We start from the raw sequence: 26,222 nt of genomic DNA, 5'->3' as shown, positions 1-26,222 counted from the left end.
AAACTGATGCACGAAGATTCACAAAGCAATTGATGTATGATGATTTTTATGATGCACGGTGATTATCACTATAGAAAAACCTATTGTTTTATTTGTTTTACATTAATACTTGTTTTATTTTACCTAAAACCTTATTATCATTTATCAAAAAGAAAAGAAAATTTGTTTTCTCTCATTTAATTTTGTGTTTTAATTTCATTTCAGGCTGCTTTCTATTTGGACATAAAAAGCCTCAAGGAGGTGCTGATGAAAGAAGTTGATGGCATGCTCACCAAGATGACTACCGATGAGATTTACGGCATCTTCCATGTCAATTTGAAAGACTATAATTATTAAAAATTTGAAATCATGGTACATCTCCTCAATGGTTACCCCGAGGAATTTGAATAAATAATTTCGATGGTCTTATGTGTTTCTCATTATTCAAGTTTGGGTGTAGGGGCATAGCAAGTTACATTGTGTTAAATAAATTACAAGTTACAAAAGTGGTAATCTATTACTATAGTAACTTTAGTGACTCGCTTTAACTCGCCAATTCTGTCAGGCATTTTTGCCGTTTTGATCATTTAAAATAAGAGGAGTGAGTTAATTACATATGAGTATTTTGTAACGGCTGGTTTCTTTTTGTCAAAAACTCGCTTTTGTGTGTGTATGGGAGTTTTTGAACCTGCTGAAAAGTTTGTTTGCAAGATTAAAATGTAGAGTTTGATGGCTTGGAATGGTTTGATTTCTTTGTATACTCGTATGCTCAAGTTGGTCTGTGTGACACGAGGCTTACTCTGAGTATTTTTTTTGTTCAAGTCAGAAAAAGATCTTAAGCCTAATGTGAGAAGTTGGGGTGCTGTCATATGATAAATCTTTATTAGATAAAGTATCATCGTCATTGAAACAATGAAGAAAGACAATACTACTATGTAACATGGTACAAAAAATGACGAATTAATTACTACTCGTATATATGACCCAGAAAGGAGAGAATGTTCAGATATTTTAATCGATGGAAATTGTCAACTAAGAAAGAGGTCATTCAAACTTGGTTTATGCCCCAATACATAAATTCCATTAATTGCATAAAGTAGAGAATGTTCTTCAGATGCTTTAATAATCACGTGATGATTTCAATGCAAATTGTTAATTAACTAAGAGTTCACACAAACTCTACCTTCTCACTTGGGGGAAGAATAACCCTGATTCGGTTGGAGAAAAAATTAAAAATTACGAGTAAAAAATTGCAGAAAAAGATGTCGGGTGGAGCAGCAAAGGATAAACGAATTTCTCATGATGACCATTCAACCCCACAACAAAATCTCTAGAAAAGGTGCCATCAATTAATAAATCAACCCCAATTGATTTATTATTATTATTTATTATTATTCTATGTTTTCATCTTCAATTAATAAATGAATCCCAATTAATTGATTGATTGAAGATGAGGGGTTTAAGAATTTTAAAATTTTCTATTATATCATTGTAGCAGCACTGACTGATTATGATTATCCATATAAACCAGCCTTTATAAAATGCTTGCAAAGAGGCCGTCCCTCCCATTCTTACACTTTTCATCTCTATGAATCAATCCCTCCCCGTTATTAACAAAACTTTGAATGATTGTTTGTTTATAGCAAGAGATAAGTATAATTGGGATCCTGAATTATTAAAAACTTCAGCCGATGATTTCAAACAACTTCCGTATGAACAAAGGTGAGTTTTTTTTTAAAACTATTACTCTACTCTTTACTTCAATTTAGTTACATTATTACATACAAACCATCCATTGTGTTATTCTTACGATATCATATATTTAAATGTAGACGGAAATGGATAATAGCACATTTCCTATTAAGAGAATTGTGAGTACTCTTTCTGTCTTTCTATCTTATTATGTGTCGTTCTAATTTTCTTTATATATAGATATATATCCGATCATACTTACTCTTATTTTTCTGTTAATTTGTAGTACGAACGCATTCAAAGAAGAATATTATCATGAAATGGATGAAGATGAAAAAGATCTGTTTAATTAAATTTCTAATCATCAAGTTGTTCATGATGGTGCTGATGCCTAACCAAAACAAGTATTTTACTTGTCATCATCATGGTAATTAAGTGCCATGGATGTGTTTTGTTCTTTTTTTTTCCCCCTATTTAGCTAGTGGTATTTGATGAATCTTAAAAAAAAAAAATAAAAAATAAAAAATATAATGGTTTGGTGGTATCTGCTTCCAATATTAGAGTTTAGCTTCCATTAAATTGAACAATGAATTTGCTTCTTCTACTTTATGGTTGTTGCAGAATGAGCGATTTCTTTCGGATGTCCTGTTAAGAAACATCAAAATACGTTAACAAGTCAACAACATTGCAGGGAGACAATTCCGACGATCATCGGTCCACTTGAGCAATTTTAAAGATAGAAAACTTGTATTTCTCATTCACAAATTCATCTTTGTTTATGTTGCGATTGTGGCACTCCACTCGCCGCCAATGCGGAGGGATGACGACGAAAAAAATGGAAGGCTCTTTCGTTCTGCTGGATGCGTCGGATCTCGTAGAACAAACAAGCTCTTTACCCTCAACTTCAAACATGACACCAAAAAAGAAAGAAACATATTGAAATAATCCTACGATGAATGAGAATAAACTTCAAATACACATAACAACTTTTTTGTTAGTAGCAAGAATGTAAGAAACTAATAGAAGTAGACTGGGATGATATTTCTTTGATCACATATGAGGAGATCTGGAAACCTAAAAACGTCTTTAAAACAATCCACACTGAAAACATTACGGAATGAAAAATATAATCTATTCCCAAAACGGCTAAACATAAAGACCTTTTAATATACTAAAATATCGTGTTTCAATTACAGATATCAAATTCTTTAAATTGACTTTGCTTTCAATTTTGACTTTTGTTATCATAATTATAAACTATAAAAAGATATGCCCACAAAAAAATTTAATTACTAATTATATTAATATTTAATTTAAAATATTTAATTTAAATATTGTTAACACTTTTTAGTCTATTTTCCCTGCTAGCAATTTTCTTTATATTTTAATCGGTCGATGAAAAGGAGAAAAAAACAATATAAATGAACCATCGAATGAAACAATATGCAAATTCAAACTTTTTAATCAATGTTCAGTTCAATCTTTCCGATAAATAAGTTGACTTTACATGATGGGACTCATATGGTCTTGATATATTAGCAAACATCCGATGTGGCTTTGTTATGAGAATCAAGGACTTAAGGGACAAGAAATGAGGAATGTTCTAACTTATATTATTAATTGATGATTGAAGATTGATGATAGGGACAACCGAACAACATAATAGTCACGAATCACGATTCACGAAATCACATCTTTTTTTTTTTTTTTATCATTCACGAAATTACATCTAATTTGGGTTTAATGCGATACAATATAATTATGCATTTATGCCTTTCTTGATTTCATTTTTGAATCCTTTGGATTTTATTCTAAACATTTATTCGAAAAAACAGTAAAAATTACCATTATTATATATTACATTTAACTAAGAGCTTAACTATAGTAAAGTTTTAGCATTTTTAATATTAACCACAATATTTTTGTTTTATCAACATTTGCCATCAACCTAATTTAACCTTTTATGTTTTTGCCACCAACTTTTGTTTTTTTTTTTTTTTACATTTTTACTCCTTGAATTTTAATTCTAAGAATAGTATATTTTTTGGCTTCTTAAACTTTGGCCACCAAACTTTTTGTTTTTGGATGTGGGCACAACTCCTTTTCTTTTAAACTTTCACATTTATTTTTTAAAGGTTTGAATTTTATATGATTATCGGGATGTCTAGCATAAACTGTTTTAATCGGATTCGCGCTAGAGAGCTCACTGCCGAATAAATCCCAGTCTAAATCCCCTTCATAAGACCCTCATTATCTAGATATCTGGAGGAGAAAACTCACGCACGCTTAATATCTTATGCTACAACAAAAACGTTATTTTTTTTTACTTTTAGAATACGCTTTTGTAATGTATATCGATCGTCCATCCTATATACGTTTTAAATTTTACGCATTGTTACGTCTCCCGGGACAACGCTCGGGAGTATTAAACTAGTTAGAATACAAAAAAGTCACAAAGTCACAAATGTTCTGATTAGCCACTGTTAACAATTTTTATTATTTTTTCTAGAAACAGCATGCTCAAGTGTTCAACACAAAACAATAATAATTATCAATAAGTACTATATTTATTCAGACCTTGTGCCTCCAAATTAGATGCAAATTGATATGCATCAACTATCTAATATGTTAAGAAGCAACAATAACTTAGCCACGTTATAAAAGTGGACGTGGCTTCCTGTTGGTGTCAATTTGAATGAAACACAAGAATCAATACTTGAAGAAAAAGCTAACGTACTAGACTTGAAGGTTGCCTTTAAGATTTAAACTCTATGCTGCTACAAGTTTCCTATAGCCGCAGCACTACTCAAAAATGTATGTTTTGCTTTCGAAGTTTCTTGCAGCACCACGATAACATATGTACACACAAATTTCTATATAGTGTGATTGTATGGTAAGCAATTAGTTCATATCAAACAATGGACGGAAATACAAACATTCTTCATGGAACACTTGAAGTTACCATCTTCCATGCTACGCCTTATTCCCCGCCATTTCTACTTAATGTATGTATCATCTTGCTAACTAAATCTCGTATTAATGATAGTTTGTGAATTTGTTATGATTTTGTGTTGGTTCATATGAGAATTGTCTATATGGGCTGGGTTAGGTTGACCCAACAAGCTTTTTGTCCATGGATGAGTGTATGATAACTTGCTGATTGTTTAACCTTTGCAGTGCATAAATCCAACTGGAAAACCTGCATATGTTACCATCAAGATAGATGATAAAAAGGTTGCATCAACTAGTCAAGAAAGTAGCAGAGTTTGGAACCAAACCTTACGCGTTCTTTGTGCTCATTCAATCAACTCAACAATAACAATCACCATGAAGACAACATGCTCCGTACTTGGGAAAATCAACATTCACGCCCAACAGCTGTTAGAAAAGGCAAGCCTGATTGACGGATTGTTTCCAGTCTGCATGGAAAACGGAAAACCACATCCAGAAATTAAGATTAGATTCATGTTATGGTTCAAACCTGCAGATATTGAACCAAGTTGGAGAAAGATAATCGACAACAATGAATTCAACGGGTTAAGAGAGGCCACATTTCAACAAAGGAATAACTGCAGGGTTACATTGTATCAAGACTCCCATCACCATCTAGCATTTCAGCCACCATTTGATATTTGTGCCTCACCAAGAAAACTTTGGGAAGACATTTTTGTAGCCATCGAAGGTGCCAAACATTTTATTTATATTGCAGGATGGTCTTTCAACCCAAAAATGATTCTGGTAAGCAAAAGAAAACATTGTACGGGCTGGGTTAAGTTTTTTCTTATCGAAAAGTGGGCTGGGTGGGTTAAGTTTTTTCCCTTAAAAAAGTGAGGTGGGTGGATTAAGTAACACTGTAACAGGCCAAAATAAATTCCATTTGAAAAGGATTCTTTTTCGTATGGCATGAAATAGGCCAAGTCACCCTGGGTTGAGCTGCAAACAACTCTTATCTCAGATAATTCAGTTTTTCTATAGATTATTCGTGTGTTAACTATGACAACACAGATATTATTATAGAATAATACATATATTTGAATAAATAGACTTGGCCACTTGGGAAGCTATATACATTACACAAAAAAAAAAAAAAAGAGAGAGAGACTATGGCTGACTTTCAACCCACCTCCTTATTAGCTAATACGCAGTCACCCGTTGATGAGAAATGGGTCAAATCGCCACTTTTAGTAAATTGAAACAGTAGTAATGAACTGACAAACTATTTACTATGCAGGTTCGGGATTCTGAAACAGAAATTCCACACGCAAAGGGAGTAAAGCTAGGTGAACTTTTGAAAAGGAAAGCAGAAGAAGGGGTACCAGTAAGGATCATGATCTGGGATGATGAGACTTCATTGCCAATTATAAGAAACAGAGGAGTGATGGGAACGAATGATGAGAACACCTTTGCCTACTTCAAACACACAAAAGTGGTTTGCCGACTATGCCCGAGATTAAACCACAGCTTCCCTTCAATATTCACCCACCATCAGAAAACTGTCACGGCAGACACCCGAGGATGCTCATCTTCAAGCAAACGGGAAATAATAAGTTTCATTGGTGGCATAGACTTATGTGATGGACGATACGATACAGAAGAACACTCGCTCTTTAGAACACTAAACACAGAAACACAAGCACAAGACTTCTACCAAACAAGTATACCTGGAGCAAGCCTCCCAAAAGGCGGGCCAAGAGAGCCATGGCATGATGCACATGCGAGTGTAACAGGAGAAGCCGCTCGGGATATAATGCACAATTTTGAGCAGCGGTGGCTAAAGCAATTTGATCCTTCTCTCCTAGTTCCAGTTAACAGTATAACTGATCTTAAAAATACAAGCACTCCAACGGAACGAGATTGGAATGTTCAAGTGTTTAGGTCAATAGACAATGTGTCAGTGAACCACATGCAAAGTAATTTTGTAGAACGAAGCATACATGAAGCGTATGTAGAAGCAATTAGGCATGCTGAGAAATTTATATACATCGAGAATCAATACTTCATTGGGGGTTGCCATTTATGGGAAAAAGATCAACACTCAGGATGCAGCAATTTGATACCAATCGAGATTGCACTTAAGGTAGCAAATAAAATCAAAGCAAAAGAGCGATTTGCGGTGTATATTTTGATACCTATGTGGCCAGAAGGCGCTCCAGAAAGTGAATCAGTACAGGATATACTGCATTGGACACGGGAAACAATGAAGATGATGTATGGTTTGATTGGAGATGCAATACGAGATAGTGGTGAAAACTGGCATCCAAAAGATTACTTGAACTTCTTCTGCCTTGCTAATAGGGAAGAAGAAAGGGAAGGAGAGTATGTCCCCCCCTATTCACCTCAGCATGCAACACAATACTGGAATGCTCAAAAACATAGGCGATTCATGGTTTATGTACATTCGAAACTCATGATAGGTAACCTTTTTAACTCCATAACTTTATGGATTTTATCATTCGTAACACTATTTAGATGCATATCCAAAACAAGTATTTCATGAATGAAAGACAGATAAATCATATGTTCATATGCATGATAGAAAACCTTTAGACGTTGCAAATTAAACCCAATTATATGGAAATGTATCCATTCAGGTCGTACAGATAGGTCAAGCAGATCAAATGTGGAAATTTGCTTGAAATGAAATGGGTCCAAAATGCAAATCAATGTCCTAATTCATTTTTTTGAAATAAATTATCTTATAGATTATTAATATAGTATTTGTAGCCGTTCAAATATATATATATATATATATATATAGTATTTGTAATCAATTGATACATTAACTATTTACAATTTACCAGAATATGTGCAAGTGCTAGATCAGCCAAACCTGAACTGAGCTGATTTGACCAATTGACTTGCGCTTATATGTTACCCAATTGAATGCAGACCAGATACATTACCAAACGGGCCACTTTGCCACCTCTGTCTTAGTCACTTGTGTTTTATATGAGATGTTTTACCCCAATTTGTGTCATAAATATCTTATGTCGGAATGGGTAAGTAAGCACCCAATGCCGTCTTCCACGGATTTTGGGTCCCAATACCTCGACGGTGTGTGGTGGAGGTTAAGATGTAGACAACCTTACCTCTACCACAATGGTGTAAAGAGGCTGCTTATGTTGGAAAGGGTAACACCTGATAATGACGGTTTTCCAATATTAAGGTGTTTCTAGATTTCAACAAAATAAACAACTGAAATCTCAAAGGAATCCTATGTTCATAATTAAGTTACTAAATCTTTTTCTGGTGTCTTGCTATCTTTTTCTCAGTCGACGACACATATGTATTAATAGGATCTGCAAACATAAACCAGAGATCCATGGATGGGCAACGAGACACTGAAATAGCAATCGGATGCTACCAACCAAGAGAAGAGAGTAAAGAAACGCATAGAAGAGACATACATGCATATCGTATGTCATTGTGGTATGAACATACTGGACGAGCTGAACAACTTTTTCAAGATCCCGAAAGTTTGGAATGTGTAGTGATGATGCGTCAACTCGGGGAGCTGATGTGGAAGATTTATTCAGGTGATGAGCTCAAAGACATGGAAGGCGTCCATTTAGTCAGTTACCCAGTGAGTGTAACACAGGATGGTAACATTGAGGACTATGTGGATGCTGGTGGCCTCTTTCCCGACACAAAAGCACAAGTAAAAGGGAAACGATCTAAAGTTCTACCACCAATATTTACTACATAGAGTATAAGATAATCCAATCGATACTAGTCACACTTGAATAAATTCTGTACATAGCAGCAATTACTTTATTTAATTTTAACCTAATCATCATCATAATAATTGATTGACAAAGCAGCGACGAAAAAGTAAGACATACCTCAAGTAAAGAGATCTTTGGGTGAGAAAAGGGACAACAATGACGATTGTTGCACATATTATAACCTCAACTTCTATTAAACAAACTTCGTATTAGCGTCTAGCTGATCAACTTGCATCCTGTTCCATCTAGTATGCCTCTTACAATTTTATCTACATGACAATTAGAACATTCTAACAATTATTATCGAGAACTTTGCTAAGTAATTTGAATAAAATGATTTACTATACAAAGTACAAGCAGACAATTAGTCTTTTTTTTGTTTAAATATGAAAACGAATAGAATCATCATACAAGTAGACAATTCATTTGCTTTGCTAATTACATGTTACTGTACAAAACTAGAACAAGCTATTAACAATTTTCAGGAAGCTCTCTAACCAAAGAATGACACATAAAAAAAACAAAAACATCACACAGGGAAGGTATACATGCAATTCATCAATGCTCACTTCTGTTTATAGCCAATCCTTGAGGCTTGAGATAAAATATAAAAGTGTCCTACCAGTCTGTCCTTTACGGCTTTACCACATGGTCCTAGGGTATTTCTTAATGGTCCCTAAATTCAATGCTTTTGTGCATATACATATATATATATATATATATATATTAAGTAGTCCCTTGTTTTCTAAGGATAGTGAAAAATTATCACTATGTAGCCTCTTGAACTAGAATTAGTCATTATGAGTTTTAGCACTTGATCACAAAGAGTGGAGCATTGATTTAGAAGTACTTTCGCAAAACTATTTATGCACAGTCAATCGTGGATTCTCAAAGTATACTTGCAGGAAAACAACACCTTTGAATTAATATGACAACGTAGTGCATCCAAAACCAAGCAATTACTTTACTTCAAACAAACTGCTATTTGGTTCAGTTTGACCACAATTTATATTTGAAAATCAAATATAAAGGAAAAACGCTTCTAAACAAAGTTAGATACTCCGCATTGTACTATTCTCTATCATTTCCCCTTATATTTAATTTTCAAGGAATTCAAAAATGAGAGAACTTGGAAGTTGTTCAGTTTGACCCCAAATTATATTTGAGTGTCAGTTTTCAAGGATAATTTTAATCTTTGATAAAATATAACCATACTAAGACCCTTGAAATGCGTTCAATTCTTTCAATCTTCTCCTAAAGGTTCTTTTCGTAACCGTGATAGCCAGGATTTAAAATCTTACCTATTTGTACTTCATGCATAAATCATGCTACCACTCCCAAAACCGATATAAATGTATTTTCAGCACCCAGAACCATGTTCACCTGCAACACAATATTAACAGAGAAGGTATTACAAGTTAAGTTTTAAGAAAATTGTTAGCATAACAAATTAAATGGTTCAATACTCTCCAAAGTCTGACCAAAGTACACATACACATGACATGAAAAAGTCAAAAAGAGATCCAGTGTACAATTCGGGGTAAAAAAGGTAGATTTCATCGATACTGAACCACAAAGCGACTTAAACTCCACAAACTATCTATGGCCATAGGCAACAATCCGCATGTCTAGCCGAATATGACAATCAAAATAAAACCTATGCCTAGTCAAATTTGACATATTTCCTTCTTTCAATAAAAAACATAACATACAAGAACCTACAGAGGTCTTGTGCTTCTCAGCCAAGATATACTCTTCGATTGGTCTCCACAACTTGTTATAAATCACATGGATACCAAGATGTAAGGTATATTATCTTCATCCACAGGAAAGGAGGGAACAAGATAACAATTTCAGTCTAATCCATGGCCATAAACCTACCACATCTGGCCATGGTTGCAGATTTGGTGCCACCAGTATCAGAAGGTTGACTTACATGTAATCTTCTTACATTTCCTTGTTGTCTCGTATATGTGCCATTTCACGCTAAAATGATTAAGTCAGTAAGTCTTCTCACTATGAACCCCAGTCATAGGCAGGAAATTACTGGGTCCACTATGCCTACCCTAATGTAAACTGCTCAAAGGCATTGGAAGGTATTAGAAAGTGTAGTAAAAAATAACCTCCTTCTCATATCGTACAAGCAATTTCTAGCATAAATGATGACCAGTTGAGTCTCAGCAAGATAAACATTGGTCACTGATGCATACCAGAGCTTGCTGAGGAGTTGTGTCTTGTGAAGTCTGATTGCCATCCAACCTATAAACCAATATGCTTGTGGGAGCCTGAAGGCGATCGTACGTCACTGGAGGTCTCAAAGGAAACTTCAAATTATGCTCTGCCGTATAGATATTTCAGCCCAGTTGTCACAAATAAAGAAACCCTGTGTAATTGTAGAACCCTGAGTGAACTTAGTAAGAGGCTCACTAGTCTGGCAGTGGAAGAAGATCAGTGTTAACCTGAACCACATATATCTTGCGTTCTTGTGTTTCGTATGTATTTACTCCATTTCCATGTTCGCTCTACGTGCATGAATCCATATCCATACAGGATTTTCAGTTTCTAAGACCTATTGGGCTATTGGGTGGGTCTATTATGCCTAATCTTATGGTAACTACTCTTTTGATAAATTTGTCCAGATGCAGCATCGGCTAGCAAGACATCAAACAGGAGACCTATAACCAACTGTAAGGTGTAATTTCTTTGATAATCTAACTACAAACTGACATCTACACCATTTCTCTCTTTGCTAGCTTCAGCTTCCATGGCTTCGAGAATGTATTTGGTTTTTAAAAAAGCAGATCAAACCTCAAAGGACATAACGTAGAGTGGTGAATATCATTGAAGTAAACAACACTATTTTATTAATAATATGCAACACAAGAAAATATATGTAACTGACCAAACCTAGAAATCTACCCTAAAAGGTACTAACCATCTAAAAAGATTTCATATTTAGTAGTCTGGGTTTTTAAATGAGCAAAAACTCAGGCATAAATTTGACCTAGGCATTATATGGATCTATAGCTCAGAGTCAAGATATATTTACATATAATCAATGACCAATATTACCCAGAAATCTGAGACAGACTACTTGCCCTATCATAAGGTACATACAAGAACTCACCCCCATGTCAAACAGCATTTCAGCCTTCCTTCAAGCTAGCCATGCTAAATGAGCAGCACGTCTTGGATCAGATGGTGGCGAGGATGTCCGACTACCGACCTATATTACAACATTATTAAAAATAAGAAGCGCGAGACCGTACAATTGTTGTCTGAACTGCTGCAGGGAGATCAATAGGATATGTCAAACTCTTCAGTAACAATCTTGACAATATGAACCCTTCAACTTTTCCTCTTCGAAAAGCTATTCATATGAACTTGATTATAGTTTCTCCTTACTAACTGGTGAATAGTGTGGTAAAACACAAACACAAGAAGTTTGCAGCACAAGTAGTATGCAACAAAAGCAATTCGCAAAAGAAAGCAACAAAGCTCAACAAAGCAAATATAGAATTTATTAGATACGTCTCAATCACCCTCTAAAGTCGTCAACACTCATAATACATCAATAAAAAGGGAAAACCCCAATAGTGATCCACCGCAGCAGAAAATAGTAATCCACAACAATACAGAGAAAGGAGAGCTTGCATCCCAGTAAAGATGACCTTGTGTGAAAAACAACAGGAATACAGGATGACTGTTAGTTATAAACTTTGATATCTCAAGTGAGAAATGGACTTGCGAGCATCTGTGTCGATCATGTTGTGTTGTCGGCAATTCTCATGAGTCTCCCACTCATATGTCAACAAAAGAACCTAGTCTACTAATATAATGGAGATCTATACCTAGTTTTAGAAGTGATATGCCTACCAGACTATAAATCCGCTATCAACATGCGCACTAGCTATTTCTAGATAAGACTAAACTTGTCAAATCCTAATTTTCTAAAACTTATAAATCTCCAAGCCAGCAAAGTCCTTAAGCCATGCAGGCCAAATACTTCTCTGTAATTATGTTCCATCTTCCCACTAGACCAGTACCTCAAACAGATTATATAGAACGAAAGTTTCTATAGGGATATATCTTCTGTAGAGAAAGTTATATGAATTCACAATCATTTGATGAACCGCTAGTTTCTTAATTTCAGTCCGTCTAGAATGTACAACCTACGATGCTATCCTCCAACTTTCATACACTTCCTTTAGAGCTTAGAATATTAAGAACTTTGTACTAATATATATCCAGGTTTATCCAAGGTCAATACAGGCCTTATATCTATATACCTGGAATAGGTTTTCTATAGACCAACTTCACTCCATCAATGTATGTTTTGAGTCTCTACGATCCAGCTCATCCAAGAGGACAGACATATTAGATAAGATATGTAGTGATAAAGTATACTACTATCATTGCTCCAGTAAACTATGTGAGCATGTCCATTCAAGTTAGAGCATGAGCAGTAATGGCCTAATAAACAGCAGAGGAAACAATACAATATGCGGTAAACATTAAAAAAAAAAGCCATAAAATAATCCAACTCATTGTAATTAAACACTACATCATAATCATGGCATACGAGAGGATCATCATCTCCATAAGTTGTAGAAAAGCAACTCAATCTTGCGAAGGCATTAGCTTAAAGAGTTAACAGTTCAAATTTTAGGGATTACTTATTTAAATGCAAACATAGGAGAACCATACACTTCTACCACTCAATCTGGATTTCCGACATAACGTAGAACAAGATATGCTTTTCTGCGGATCGGAACACAGGCCGTCCACATGTCAACGGCGAGTGATGCGAGATTTCTCAAGCCCAGACCTTGATGCAGAACTTGAACCATAAAATGAACCCGTGTCAGCAGCACCCTGAGGAGCAATGTCACATGACACAAATGATACTTTATCCATAGATATGAATATACAAACGAAATACAAAACTGGCCTGCACTTTAGTCTCAAGGCAGCCATACCTCCAAATGATGCTCTATGTAACCCTAATTTCAGATAACAAATCAGGTATACTAAAAGGTTGTGCTTTCTAGCTCATGTGCAGATTGTAAATATATGTAAATGCGTGTGGATACTTGCCTATATTTAGAAAAAAATAAAAAACGAAACAATAATAAAACATACTAAATCATATCTTACAATCCCAATCAAATAGTTACCAATATATATATATATATATATATAGTATAGCTACCTTATCTAATAATGAAATTCACTACCTGCAAGTAACAGTACATAATGCAAGTTGGGCACAATGGAGAACTGGAAACACTTCAATTTAACAAATTCAAGTAAAAACTACAAGCAAAGCAATGGATAAGTTTAAGCGATAATAGCAAGTAATACCAGATGAGTGTCATATCCATCGCGATAAGAAGAAAAACGACCATCTGAACTGCCAAATTGCATCCCATATGAACCACCTAGATTACAAGGCAACAAAGGTTAGTGAGAAAAAGCCCAAATACTACATATAACATCAATTTCAAATTTTAGCGACTTCATAGCTGGTAATTTTAGACACAAAACAAGTGGAAACAAAAAATGATTTCAGATTAGAAGTCAATGAGCTTCAGAGAGTTATGGAAATATCAGCACATGTGCTAAAAAATAGCGCACACAGTTCCACAGTTGGTTGTAATCATTTTCTGGTCTCATTCAAGATAGGAGCCTGACCATAAACTCATAACTGGATAGAAGAAAAAACCCGGCTGAAACGGTGTTAACACAGGTGAGCAATGTTCTCGAAACATCTAAGAAGCAATTAAGATGGGAACTAGAAATTTTGACCCTCTTACTTAAGCAATGGGTCGATTGAGTTGTGATTTATCCCTAGCGAATCAAATAAAAAAGATGCTAAATAGGAAATGGTTCAAGCAGGTTGAAAGTCGCCCAATGTGTACTTTAATGCTTACAGCCTCCAATATTGCTGTTCCTTAGGGTGAGCATTCTGATACATATAACATCTCAAACCCAATAGGCACTGGCAATAGTGATTGCAGATACATGTACATGCCGTAGCACAAACCACGGTGTGCCAAGGAATCACTTTATTTAAGGAAAACACTGCCGATATATAGGATTATATAGAGATTTCCTATTACATACAAAGATAAGGACAGGGTTTGCTCATAATAAAGCTGGAAGCCCTTAACATCAAACAAATCAAAGACTTACATTCTAAGCCAGTAGAAAGGGAGTGATTTGTTGCAATTATTTCTAAAAATACAAAATAAAGAGAAAAGAACAATTGGGTATGAAAAATATACATGCATTAATTACAGTTTAAGGTGGCCTGACATAGGTAAGCAAACAAAGCAAGTAGCTTTAACCAACAAAAAAAAAAAAAAAAAAAAACTACAACAACGTAACGATACATACCAGCAATCCAAGGTCCAACATCCGTATTTGTAAGTTCTGCACGGAGCTTCTCCACTTCTCGGGCCATAGAAACCAAGTTCTTCTCCATTGCTTGTCTTTGTTCCATCAGTTCTATACCTCCTTTCTTCTCATAATCAATAGCATCTCTGCAAGATACAAGATAACGTTAGTTAAAAGAATTCCGTTAGTAAATATTTCATAAATTTGGCATTTAAATTTCAAGATACCAAGGATATAAACACCTGGCATGCATAAGCTCCTGAAGTACTTTCTCGTGCTCTACTCTCAAACCGGGAAGTTGGTCGTTATCTATTTGCAATTTTGCAAGTTCTTTTTTCAGCATTTGGACCTTCCCAGTAAGATCGTGCCTTATGGAGCTTAATCTCTTGACTTCTGAATGAAGTTGCGCAGCCTCCTTTTTCAAAGGCTCGCTAGCACGAAGATCAGCTTCTAGTTTCAAACCCTTTTCAATAAGCTGCCTCGAACTCCTTTCAGTTTCCACTTGAATATCACCTACCGCATTATTCATCCGTCTTAGTTCTTCCCTTGCAGCACCTAATTCTCGTTGCAGAGCAACTCGGTCTTCAACTAACTTCCTATTTTCACTCAACAGCCTCCGGATTTCATGATGCTGCATTTCTAGTTCTTCCTCTAATATAGCAGGATGAGGTGGCATAGGACGAGCTATCAGGCCACGAGAAGGTGGACCTACCGGCGGATAACCATGCCGTGTTTCGTGTGGCGGCCCTACCGGCGGATAACCATGCCTTGTTTCGTGTACATCACGGGGATAACGGTTCCTCGACATCTATCTAATATTACCCTAAAAACATGCCATTAATTAGAACTATACATGCATTATTATATCATAAGAATGATAATTACATTAATATCTTATGCCACTAATAATAAACAGATAATAATAAGCTAACCGAATACCCAACCGTTCCGAAAACCAACACGAAATAAGTTTACTATGCAAAAACTAACAACAATAATAATTATAAAACCCTAGAATTAACAGAAACATTAAATAAACGAAATTAAATTGTAAATACAGAATATATAAATCAATAAATAATGTAGCACAAACCTTAATTATATGGAGAAAAACTGAATTAACTTTGTAAAATTGTTATACGTCGTTATAATTATAAGATATTACAATTATAATTATAATTATAATAATCTGGCTCAATCAAATTTGTTGGATGAAAAAAAAGGGAGTTTTTGTATATATTTATTTGTTGAATTAAATTTGTAATTTTGTATGAGGTCGTTTGGTTATTGGGCTGCTGAGGATCATGTTAGTGAGAAGTTTGGGTTTACATGTTTGGGCTATATCCGGACCTTTTTAATTAATCATACATATTTTTTACATGGTTTTAAAATAATTTGTAACTACCAACTTAAATTGATATTTTCAAAACTAGTATAGAAGAAATTTTGGTATATGTTCATACTAGATTTTATATCCGTGTCCAACACTGACACGGGTTTATGATATTATCAATATTAGATCTTTATACATTTAAGTCATATAAGTTAATATTTTTGAAGATATACGTTATAATTGTTATACTTTGCAAGTTGTAGTACAATAATTATAGATTCGTCATTGTCATTATTAGCTGAGACATATTGAGATGATTTAATAAATTAATTTTTGATTAGATTAAGCTGGATTTGTAACTATACAATAGCAAAATCAATCATTTACTTAATTGTTCAACATTAATCATTTTGAAACAAACTTAACCAAAATTAGATTGGGGTTGATGTTAAATAGATCAATCTTATGGAACATGTAATGTCTTGTACTTATCGTGGTGTAGTGACTTGTAGGACTAAAGTTGATAATTAGTGAGAAGCTTAGTGTCATAAACAGGATAAACAAAAGCTTGGTGTTTATCAATATCAAAAGTGCGGTATGGATTGAAGAATGAAATCTAAACTGATGATCACGATAACAAAAATGAAAATGTTAATGACCTTCAATAAAAATATCTTTTTTAACGCCATTTTATTTAATTTTATTTCTAATTTACACTTATGCCTGAAAACTAAGACTTTCAAAAAAACCCTATTAATTCATCCTTACAAATGTAAAAAGTGAGACTCAAGCCCAGATAAATTCTCCCAAGGTCAAAGACTTTACTAATAATAAAAATTCACAATTCAGTTTAATTAATTCTTTAAATGGATAAATAATTATGTTTACTATTTTAACAAGATAAATTTTAACTCCATTTATAATTCTCTTACATACTATAGTGCTATACTTCTTCTTTTAACAATTAGGCTCGAATCGTGTGTTAATGTTATCTTGTCTAAATAGCATATTGTTTTATACCTTGGGTTATTAATCGTCTGTCGACCGAATATAGATATTGTGGATGGTAATTAGAGCTGGCATATTGTGTCCGACACGATACGATAAAACACGAATACGATAGGGTTAAACGCAAACACGACACGATAGCTAATCGTGTCAATTTTTCCAAATACGAACATGACACGATTTTTAACAGGTTACACGATAAAGGACCTGTTAAAAGACTTGTTAAAAGTTACACGATAAGGGACCTGTTAAGGGACCTGATAATGTATCTTATCGTGTCTTAATGTGTTCTTAACGTGTCTTTAACAGGTCTTTAACGTGTCTTTAACAGGTCTTTAACATGTCTTTAATATGTCCATATATATATACTACTTGTCTTATCGTGTCTTATTGTGTCATATCGTGTCTTAACAGGTCCGGACAAGGGCATAGCTACATATCGATTTTTTTTTTGCGATGTAGGGGGTATATTGTTTTCGTGTAGAAAAATTTTGATATATTTGGTTTCGACCCCCCATCTTAAATGTGAATTTTTTTATATATACTAAGCAATAAAATTAATCCATTACATTTTACATAAGCTAACAAAATTACTTAGCCAAAACTAAAACTCATTGCTTAATTAAAAACTTAGCCCACTGAATTCAAGGTTCTTAAAGGTCGAAAGACTGAACTCTAATTTCTTCAGTGAATCGAACTAGATACCAACCGTTTGTCTCCTTTTTAATGTTTACTTGTCTTGGACAAATAATTAGTTTTGTCGTGATTGAAACTTTTTTTATAATAATAGTATCTAATTTTTTACCCGACCCGAATCGAATCACTGTCCCAAACATATTACCTGAAAAATAGCGTTAGGAAAAAAAAATTTAAATCCCAACCCCCCACTCAAAAATTTATAGCTTCGCCACTGGGTCCGGACCTATTAAGACACGATAACTATTCGTGTCTTAACAGGTTCGGACCTATTAAGACACGAAACACGAAAAAACCAGGTCGTGTCGTATCGTGCTAACAGATCCGTGTCAGAAATTGTAAACTCTAATAGTAATGTGTTGATGATATAGTTCAATATGTAATTTGAAAGTCACGTATTTCTACTGCCAAGAATGGCTTAAGGATCAAACAAAATGGTATCCTTAGAGTATATTTTTTTAGGTAATATTTTGGAAGTAGCTAAAGAAAAAATTAGAAAATGTTCACGCGAATTGCCCATTTATGCCGAGCTAAAGAGTTGGATCTCTTTGAATAATACGAGCATAATGCCCGTGCAATGCAGCGGCGGTGGTGGAGACGGTGGTCTAATGGTGACGTGACGGTACTATTGGTGGTGGTGGTGGCAGTGTTAAGTGGTATAACTTGATGTAAAGGTGATAATGGAATATTTTATAAGAGGGACTTGGAGTGTTGATTATTAAAATAAGAGTTTAGAGTATAAATTAATTCATTAAGGAAAAATTTGGTATTTTATAAAAACTATTTCCATAGTGAGAGTTTATAAAGAGTAATTTCGTACTTTCGTGTGTAACTATTGTGTAACACTTTCTAAAATTGGGGGTGATAATTTTTATAAACGAGTATAGATGGACTGAAAAACCAAACTTTATTTTGCCACTTCCCATTAACAAAGTGTATGGGCTTATATTCCCCGTCAACTATATTCTTTTACAAATAACTAGTTTAGTAACTCGCGTATTCCTCATTAACTATATTCTTTTACAAATAATTTGCATTATTTCTTATTTTTTGAATGTCTAATATATTAACATTAAAATATTGATATCAATTGATAAATGTAACACACCCAATATCATCTATCGAAATGATAAAAAAAAATAATAAAAAAAAGACCTCATGCCTTTGCATGGGTTGAAAATTAATTATACTCTTAGAGAAAAAAAAATAAGTAACCCCCAATGCCGTCTTCCACGGGTTTTGGGTCCCAATACCGTCTTCGACGGTGTATGGGGGAGGTTGATATGTAGACAGTCTTACCCCTACCAAAGGTAGAGAGGCTGCTTCCAGGTTCTACCATAGGTAGAAAAGGACCTCCAGCCTTGCTGGGCATGAGGATCGAACCCAGGACCTCTGTTTCTAGAAGCATGAGCTTCAACCACTGATCCAACCCAGTTGGTTATTAATTATACTCTTAGAGACAAACATGTTAACTACTTAATCCAATCATGCTACTCAATCCAATCGAAACGTATTAATATTATATTAATTAATAAACAAATCATTTATGTATTCAATAGTTCTTAACAAATACCGGTGGTAAAAAAACATCATAACTTGTGGTAACATTTTTAGTTAGACTTTCATTTTGTTCATTCTATTAAAACTTTTATGTTTAACCATTAACGTTTTTACCTTGTTTTTTACTCGTTATTATCATGTAACAAACTCTCCTTTTATCACATGAAAAACATCATTTGTTTTGTTGATGGAACGACTAGAAAGGAAGGAGGGGGAGGGGCACATCTTAGGTTCATGACACATAACCCCATCAATCCAAATCAAAGTCTTCATCATGCATTAATCTTAACAGTTATTAAAAGAAATATTCCATTACATAAGTCACCTTTAAATGGGCCCTAAAATTGTTCTACCGGATGATTATGTATGCTTACCTACATACTTATCTAATCATGAATAACCAAGCAAAATAAAATAAAAGATACAAGATACTTGCACAATTTTTTTTTACTAAATATACATTACACATTTGTTGTAATGCATATATTATTTTGTATGCATGACAAAAAAGGTTTTGTATAGAACTTATTACCCAAAATAAAATCATATATTGAATAAATATTTTGTTTTATGCTAAACTAAATAGACTTGGCGGTTTCTCTAAAAGTTGGTCGTTGGTGTTCTTAAACCAACCATTTATACTAATATTAGATAAAGAAAGAAAAAAAATCAAACATGTTTTAGCCCAAATGGCTAGATTGTTTATCTATTATTCCATTTGTCATAACAACCTAAGATATTTCTAGATACAAAGTTTTATAAAATTTGACACACTAGATAAATCAAACGTGACGAGCAAAGAAGGGTAACACAGGATCAATCGTATCTTCTATTAGTTATATAGATAGACATATATCACTCACATATATCGAATGATGTCAATCATCTCACAATGTGACTACATGAATCTTTATACCAAAGTAATTAACTACGTTTCTTTATACATATATATATACATATGATATTAATGAACAGTTTGCACTACTAGATAGCTAGCTTTGATCCCTAATTAACTTTGAAATGAAAAACTAGCTAGCTATGCAAAATTATTACTAGTAAACACTCATCAAGTTTACATAAAAGGGTGTTCCTGTTTCCATTAATTGTGTCCTTTTTAACTTATGCATGTGTGCAACTTGTGGAATGTGGGACAAAAATTTCAGCATCATCTTGGCCACGTACCCACACGTGTGGTTAAGTTGTTCATCATAGCTAGCATCCATCTTTTCTTTTTGCTTTAGACAAAAAGGGGTCCATAAATGTATATTCTTGAATCATAAACATAACCCGGCCCACCTCTTAAATCTCTTTTTTGACCCAGATTGGCATTCTGTTTTTCATTCTAACTGTTGGGAAATTGATTATGGTGTCCTCCTCAGCTACCCACCTGCATATATTTCCAATTCATACTCACCTCATATCAATGATATCTACATGACACATTTCAATATAAATTCTTATATATGCATGCATATGTTACTATGTAGTTAATACATACACATATATAGGCAAAATATATATTGTCACTTGACACCAACAATATATATTACATTATGGTCTATCTATTAATTATATTATTGGGGGGAAAAAATATAAATTTTGATAACTAATATAATATATATACCGGAAATTGGTAACAAAATGGTGGAGGAATATGGAAGCTTCTAGCCTGGCCAGATCAAGGCCAGGACACAGCCTGAGCCCTCCCCCAAAAGGTGTGAACCCAGCGCTACTACCATTGCTCATGTCCCTATCCTGTTCAAGTATACCACACAAGATATATTATATATAAAGAATGGCTTTAATTTAATTTGTCAATGGTGTGTGATCTTATCGCTAATAATTTGATTTATGCATGTGATAATATCTTATTAACGGCGTTGATCATCAATAAACTAATTACGGAATGCCTAATTAATTACCTGCCATCTCCAAGGGTCGAACTGGTGTGGCGACTCGTGGTAATTTTCATCAAGGTGGACTGATCTAAAATGAGTTAACACACACCATCCTTTTGGTATGTGGTACCCTTTGATCTCCACATCCTTCATAGCCTTTCTAATCACCCCCATTATTATGTTACCCAATCTTAGGGTTTCTGTAATCACCTGAATAATATTCAAGTAATTGTCATTAATTATTAGTTGTTAATTAGTACGCTAGCTATGGAGCTCGATCGAGCAAAACTTACACTTTGTGTAAATGGCAACAACGATAGGTAATCATCCCAACACAATGGATCTCCGAGGTCTTCTTTACGTCTTTTCAATTCCAAATTCTCCTCCTAATGATCATCATTAAGTTATCAAAGTGGGATGTATATCATGATTAGAGAGAACTAACTATATGGCCATAAATAATAATCATCATATCACAGCTCCTAAAAGTGGACTACTTAGATACCAAATACAAGCTCTAATCATTGATCATAGCATTGTCTCAATGAATTTAATTAATTAATTTGTATCATTTATCATATACATTTATCAACAACATGACATGATATAACACTAAAGATGCAAATGTGGAAATATATGTATACCTTAAGTTGATTGAGAGCTTTGGGACAATCCGATAAGTATTTTATGGCTAACGTTATAAGTACCGGCACAGAATCCTCTCCGGGAATCATCAAATCAATCATATTATCGGATATTAGCTCATCTGTTAGCTTTTCACTCTTATCCTTGAGCAACACATCAACCACATCCTTTGAATTTTCCTCATCATGTGAAATGTCATCACCATTATTTACCCTTCTTTCACTTATAACTTTTAGGACTAGTTTAACCATTTCTTTCTTGGCTTGTAACGATCGATGAAGTTGAGTTCCTGGTAGATTTATGGGTAATGACATAAGACCCGCGATGAATTTTTGAAACTGAATCATCAAAAACTCCATCTCAGCCTCTCCCGGATCCAAACCGATCAAAGCTTTGGTAAGTACTTGAAAGGCAATCTAAATTTTATATATCAAAAGTCATTAAGAACATCAAATCAGCCATATAATTAATTAAGTTACTCCGGCCATTTGTAATTAATGAGCATAACTATTCAAATATGAACTAACACATGATATTATATCATAAAAAGTTAACTGTAGTAATTGGATATAGTGACATCTAAAAGAGCTAGGGAGCATATGATTAATAACATGGACCATATGGTGGTGATATTTACAGACAAAATAATTCAACTTAATAATTATGTAACCAATAACAAGCTATATAGGGTTGTTATCGCTTTATACTATGTAAAGTGTTGAGAAAAATCAAAAGTTACATTTACTTTTGTAACTTGTTCTTTTGCTACTAGCTAGCTAGCTTAAATACCTTTTCCCAAACAAACTACTTTTTGGTTTTGCAATTTGGTCTTTTCTTCTCACAAATGTCCAAAATAGTTGACAGCAATCAATTTTTGTTTACAATACATAGAAACTAGCTAGGGGAACTGTTTGTTTGTATGCGAGGAAAACTTAAATTAAATCTAGCTAGAACAATACAGATTTTCTTTTACTAATTACTTTGAATCATTGAAGTGTTAACTATACTAGCTTAAAGTTTGATTTGATTTTGATTATATATGTAATTGTAACTTGTACTTATTATTTTCTAGCAACGTACTTGTTAGATTATTAATGAAAATAAAATTGTTAAAAATAGAAAAACTTTAATTAAGAAGCAACATAGTTTGTAGATGCATCTATCTACTTTCACTTAAGCAAGTTTGGATAAATATCTATTGACAAATTAGAATCCAAACAAGCTAGTGTGAAAATTTTGAATAAAAGGTAGCATCAATGATAATATCATAATTTACTATTTGAAAAAATTAAGATCATTAATCATGACAGTACGTAATTAAACATGGTCAAATAACGTGTTTCAGGATGATTTGTTAATTAAGCAAAAAGTTAATGTATAAAATAAAACAGAAATGGAAGAAGTTTGGCAAAAACTTTTGTTAGGTGGTTATATAATTGTATGTATGCATAAAGACGTAAATGGCGGGTGAATAATACAAAATATACACCATCTAGTAAACTAATTAAAGATATATTTATTATAAAAAATGATGATTCATAAAGTAACGTATGTTAATATTGCCATCATGAATCATGATCATATGCTACTAGCTACTATAAAATGTTGATAAGAAATTAAAGATGATACTATACGTTTATTTAATTGTCAAGCAATATATATATATATATTAATCTATTACAGTAAATTAATTTAGTATTCCTGGAGAAATACAGTACAGTTGACCATATATATATATACAAAAGAAATATATATATATATATAAAAGGTGGGCAAAATATTCCTCGATCCTTAAAATTCATCAACTACTGTATGTATATATAGGAGTACATATATATTCTTTCAAACTCTTGTTTATATGAAAAAGAAAACAAAAGCAAGATTTTTGTGGGAAAAAAATTGTGTTATCTTAATTAGCTAGGTCTTTAATAACGAAATCAAAATTTAATTAAGAAATAATGAAATTAAAGGGATCAATTGAAAACATACATGTTTAGTTTCATCTTGAATGTAAATAGGAGAGTCTTCTTTCCAAGTAGCCATGGATTCAAGTAGCAACTTTCTCATATTACAAGTAACTTGAGCTTTAAGATATGGAGACTTGAAAAAGGCACCGATAAGCCCATGAATTCTCCGGTGAAAGCTTCCGTTTATTAGCAAAATCGACGATTCTCCCATCAACTCTGTTAACGATTTCGGATACGATGGGACGAAACTGTTGGCATCGCTTTGTAAGACGATTCTACTCACTTCTGCATCGGTTGATACTATTGTTGGGCTACCAAACAAATGAGACTTGAACACCTTCCCATACCTAATTAACATAAAAAAAAAAAAAAAAAATTTCATAATAACGTGCATGAATCAAAATTAAGACGTCATTACCCTATATTAATAGGGAAATGATATAGCTACAACAATTATTTGTTGTCCATATATAATGTTTTACGCAGTTGTAAATTGTGATGTAAAACATGTACATTTGTTATAGATGGCTAATAATGTTAGTACATTTATATATCACTTCCCGTATTAATAATAGTTTTTGTATTGCATGTCATGCCGGCCAATTGCCAAATCATCATATATATAAACCTTAATTTTGAACTTATCAAATTAGTAATTATCTTTAATGAATTATGAAGAAATTAATGTTACAAATTGTTTGAAGAGATTCAAGATAAGATCTTATAGAGTTCATAACACATATATAATTAAATTAAGCATGAAACATAAATAGATATGAACATCGATCTTCAAGAATTTTAACCAAATGTAAGTAGCATGATCGACTTACAAAAGACGACGTTTTTCCATGAACGATTGAGGACGGTCAGTGTAACCACATGATATGAAATCTAGGGTTTCGCCAATGAAAGGCCATCCCATAGTTCCGTGAATTACATTTTTAGCCACTACCGTCATCGTTGACGTCGACGATTTCCATAACAACAGGCAGTTGTTGATGAAAATGAAGGTCAAAAAGATGAGTATCAGGCCAGAAATAATTAGGAAGACTGTCGTCGTGGTGGTGGTGGTTGATAGGAGGAAGGAGGAGTTGAAAATGAAGTCCATAATATAAATATATGAATTAATTAATGAAATGGTTTTGTGTAATTTTGTTTCTTTCTTTTGGCCGGCCGGTTGAATAATAGAGTAATATGGTTATGTATGTATGGTTGGTGTTTAAATATTATTGGAAGTGGCATGAAAATTTATGCACGTACGTGTGCACGCGTACTACACAATTGCTGACTCCTCACATAATACCTTGATTTCAACTTAGATATTTTTATTTATCAATCATTAATGATAATGATAAATTAATACTACTAGTATGTTTTTTTTTATAACGTATAGTATGTTAAACTTATTTTTAAACTATCCTAAATACCTAAGATTAAACACCAGATCGAATATTAATTAATTAATTCACCGTCCGGCCACCACACTGCTTAATCTTAAGTTAATTTACATACGTAGACTCGATTGTACACACGAGCAAAGCCTGACTGCCTGAACTCTATATCTATATTGTTATTTTTATAAATTAGTGTAATTTAGAATTTATTGGTCATATTTTGGTCACTCAACTAAACATATATTTGGGATCTTATATGGTCACCTATAACTCATTTAAAGTTATTGGTCTATTCTATGCACCTGTACTATCTTGTAAACTATATATTCAATGTTCAAAAAAAGAAAATCTTGTAAACTATTCGGCCACCCAAATATCTAAAATTCTAACTTTGTCACTACACGCAAGCAGTGAATATAGCATGCTCTAGATCACTCGATCACCTCTTTGCACTACTTTTCCCCTTATATATGTATTACGTACATGCGAGTAAAATCTAACAAATATATTATATGCGGAAAATTGACTTCACAAATTGATCTATATATTTCTACAGATTCAATGTTTTCTAATGAACGAATTATTGACTTACTAAACAAACTTTTCAGCAATGTCAATTAATGATGTACAGTTCAATTATTACACTACTTGATCGTGTTTAATTAACATTTTAAATAAAAACTTGTTTGTCATAAAATAAGGAAAGGTTTTATATATATATTACATTGAAAGGGTCTGAAGAAACCCACGTCGCCATGATAGATTATGAATTTAATTAGTTTAACTATAAAAGGAACTCGAAAGAAAAAAAAATTTCTAAGACCTACACGCTAGGCCAGTACACCTATGATCGATAATGTTCATAAAGATGTCATAATTTCAGTTACATGTGATTATATCTAACTTAATTTTGTTTTTTGTTATGA

General features: G+C 33.4%; 3 protein-coding genes across 7 annotated transcripts; 1 reads left to right on the top strand and 2 right to left on the bottom strand.

Annotated features, from left to right (window-relative positions):
• Positions 1 to 4,361: 4,361 nt before the first annotated feature.
• On the bottom strand, positions 4,362 to 16,002 carry LOC122595900 (protein FLX-like 3). Of its 5 annotated transcripts, none has more exons than XR_006323263.1 (8): positions 15,889 to 16,002; positions 15,038 to 15,618; positions 14,796 to 14,941; positions 13,761 to 13,837; positions 9,698 to 9,779; positions 8,514 to 8,665; positions 4,950 to 5,090; positions 4,362 to 4,870 (listed from the first exon to the last, which is right to left on the bottom strand). XR_006323263.1 is itself a non-coding variant. In XM_043768376.1 (5 exons), exons 2-5 carry the CDS (start codon positions 15,601 to 15,603, stop codon positions 13,188 to 13,190), a joined length of 873 nt encoding a protein of 290 aa, XP_043624311.1. In that variant the 5' UTR covers positions 15,604 to 15,618; positions 15,889 to 16,002; the 3' UTR covers positions 13,002 to 13,187. The 5 variants fall into 5 exon arrangements, 3 of the variants coding, with proteins under 3 accessions (XP_043624311.1, XP_043624313.1, XP_043624312.1); XR_006323264.1 differs by having other exon boundaries at positions 4,955 to 5,090; XM_043768376.1 differs by lacking the exons at positions 4,362 to 4,870; positions 4,950 to 5,090; positions 8,514 to 8,665; positions 9,698 to 9,779 and adding an exon at positions 13,002 to 13,271.
• On the top strand, positions 4,578 to 8,456 carry LOC122595901 (phospholipase D alpha 4). Its single transcript, XM_043768379.1, has 4 exons — positions 4,578 to 4,676; positions 4,849 to 5,409; positions 5,903 to 7,085; positions 7,944 to 8,456. Exons 1-4 carry the CDS (start codon positions 4,590 to 4,592, stop codon positions 8,375 to 8,377), a joined length of 2,265 nt encoding a protein of 754 aa, XP_043624314.1. The 5' UTR covers positions 4,578 to 4,589; the 3' UTR covers positions 8,378 to 8,456.
• Positions 16,003 to 20,258: 4,256 nt separating the features above from the next.
• Positions 20,259 to 25,079, bottom strand: LOC122596266 (3-epi-6-deoxocathasterone 23-monooxygenase CYP90D1). The gene is made up of 7 exons (XM_043768818.1): positions 24,733 to 25,079; positions 23,925 to 24,249; positions 21,935 to 22,351; positions 21,584 to 21,676; positions 21,315 to 21,500; positions 21,017 to 21,147; positions 20,259 to 20,779 (listed from the first exon to the last, which is right to left on the bottom strand). Exons 1-7 carry the CDS (start codon positions 25,008 to 25,010, stop codon positions 20,692 to 20,694), a joined length of 1,518 nt encoding a protein of 505 aa, XP_043624753.1. The 5' UTR covers positions 25,011 to 25,079; the 3' UTR covers positions 20,259 to 20,691.
• Positions 25,080 to 26,222: the final 1,143 nt, after the last annotated feature.

Source organism: Erigeron canadensis, chromosome 4 (assembly GCF_010389155.1).
Source record: "Erigeron canadensis isolate Cc75 chromosome 4, C_canadensis_v1, whole genome shotgun sequence".
NCBI lineage: Eukaryota > Viridiplantae > Streptophyta > Magnoliopsida > Asterales > Asteraceae > Erigeron > Erigeron canadensis.
The sequence above is the reverse complement of the archived record's forward strand: the minus strand, read 5'-3'. Positions and strand labels throughout refer to the sequence as shown.

Excerpts from the sequence above, each read along its gene's own strand:
- LOC122595901 (XM_043768379.1), top strand. The coding sequence starts at position 4,590 with ATGGACGGAAATACAAACATTCTTCATGGAACACTTGAAGTTACCATC. Across the intron at positions 5,410-5,902 it reads TCAACCCAAAAATGATTCTG|GTTCGGGATTCTGAAACAGA; the intron begins GTAAGCAAAAGA and ends TTTACTATGCAG. Across the intron at positions 7,086-7,943 it reads ACATTCGAAACTCATGATAG|TCGACGACACATATGTATTA; the intron begins GTAACCTTTTTA and ends TCTTTTTCTCAG.
- LOC122595900 (XM_043768376.1), bottom strand. The coding sequence starts at position 15,603 with ATGTCGAGGAACCGTTATCCCCGTGATGTACACGAAACAAGGCATGGT. Across the intron at positions 14,942-15,037 it reads CAGGAGCTTATGCATGCCAG|AGATGCTATTGATTATGAGA; the intron begins GTGTTTATATCC and ends TGTATCTTGCAG. Across the intron at positions 13,838-14,795 it reads TGTTGGACCTTGGATTGCTG|GTGGTTCATATGGGATGCAA; the intron begins GTATGTATCGTT and ends CTTGTAATCTAG.
- LOC122596266 (XM_043768818.1), bottom strand. The coding sequence starts at position 25,010 with ATGGACTTCATTTTCAACTCCTCCTTCCTCCTATCAACCACCACCACC. Across the intron at positions 22,352-23,924 it reads TTCAAGATGAAACTAAACAT|ATTGCCTTTCAAGTACTTAC; the intron begins GTATGTTTTCAA and ends TATAAAATTTAG. Across the intron at positions 20,780-21,016 it reads CATTTTGTTACCAATTTCCG|GTGGGTAGCTGAGGAGGACA; the intron begins GTATATATATTA and ends AAATATATGCAG.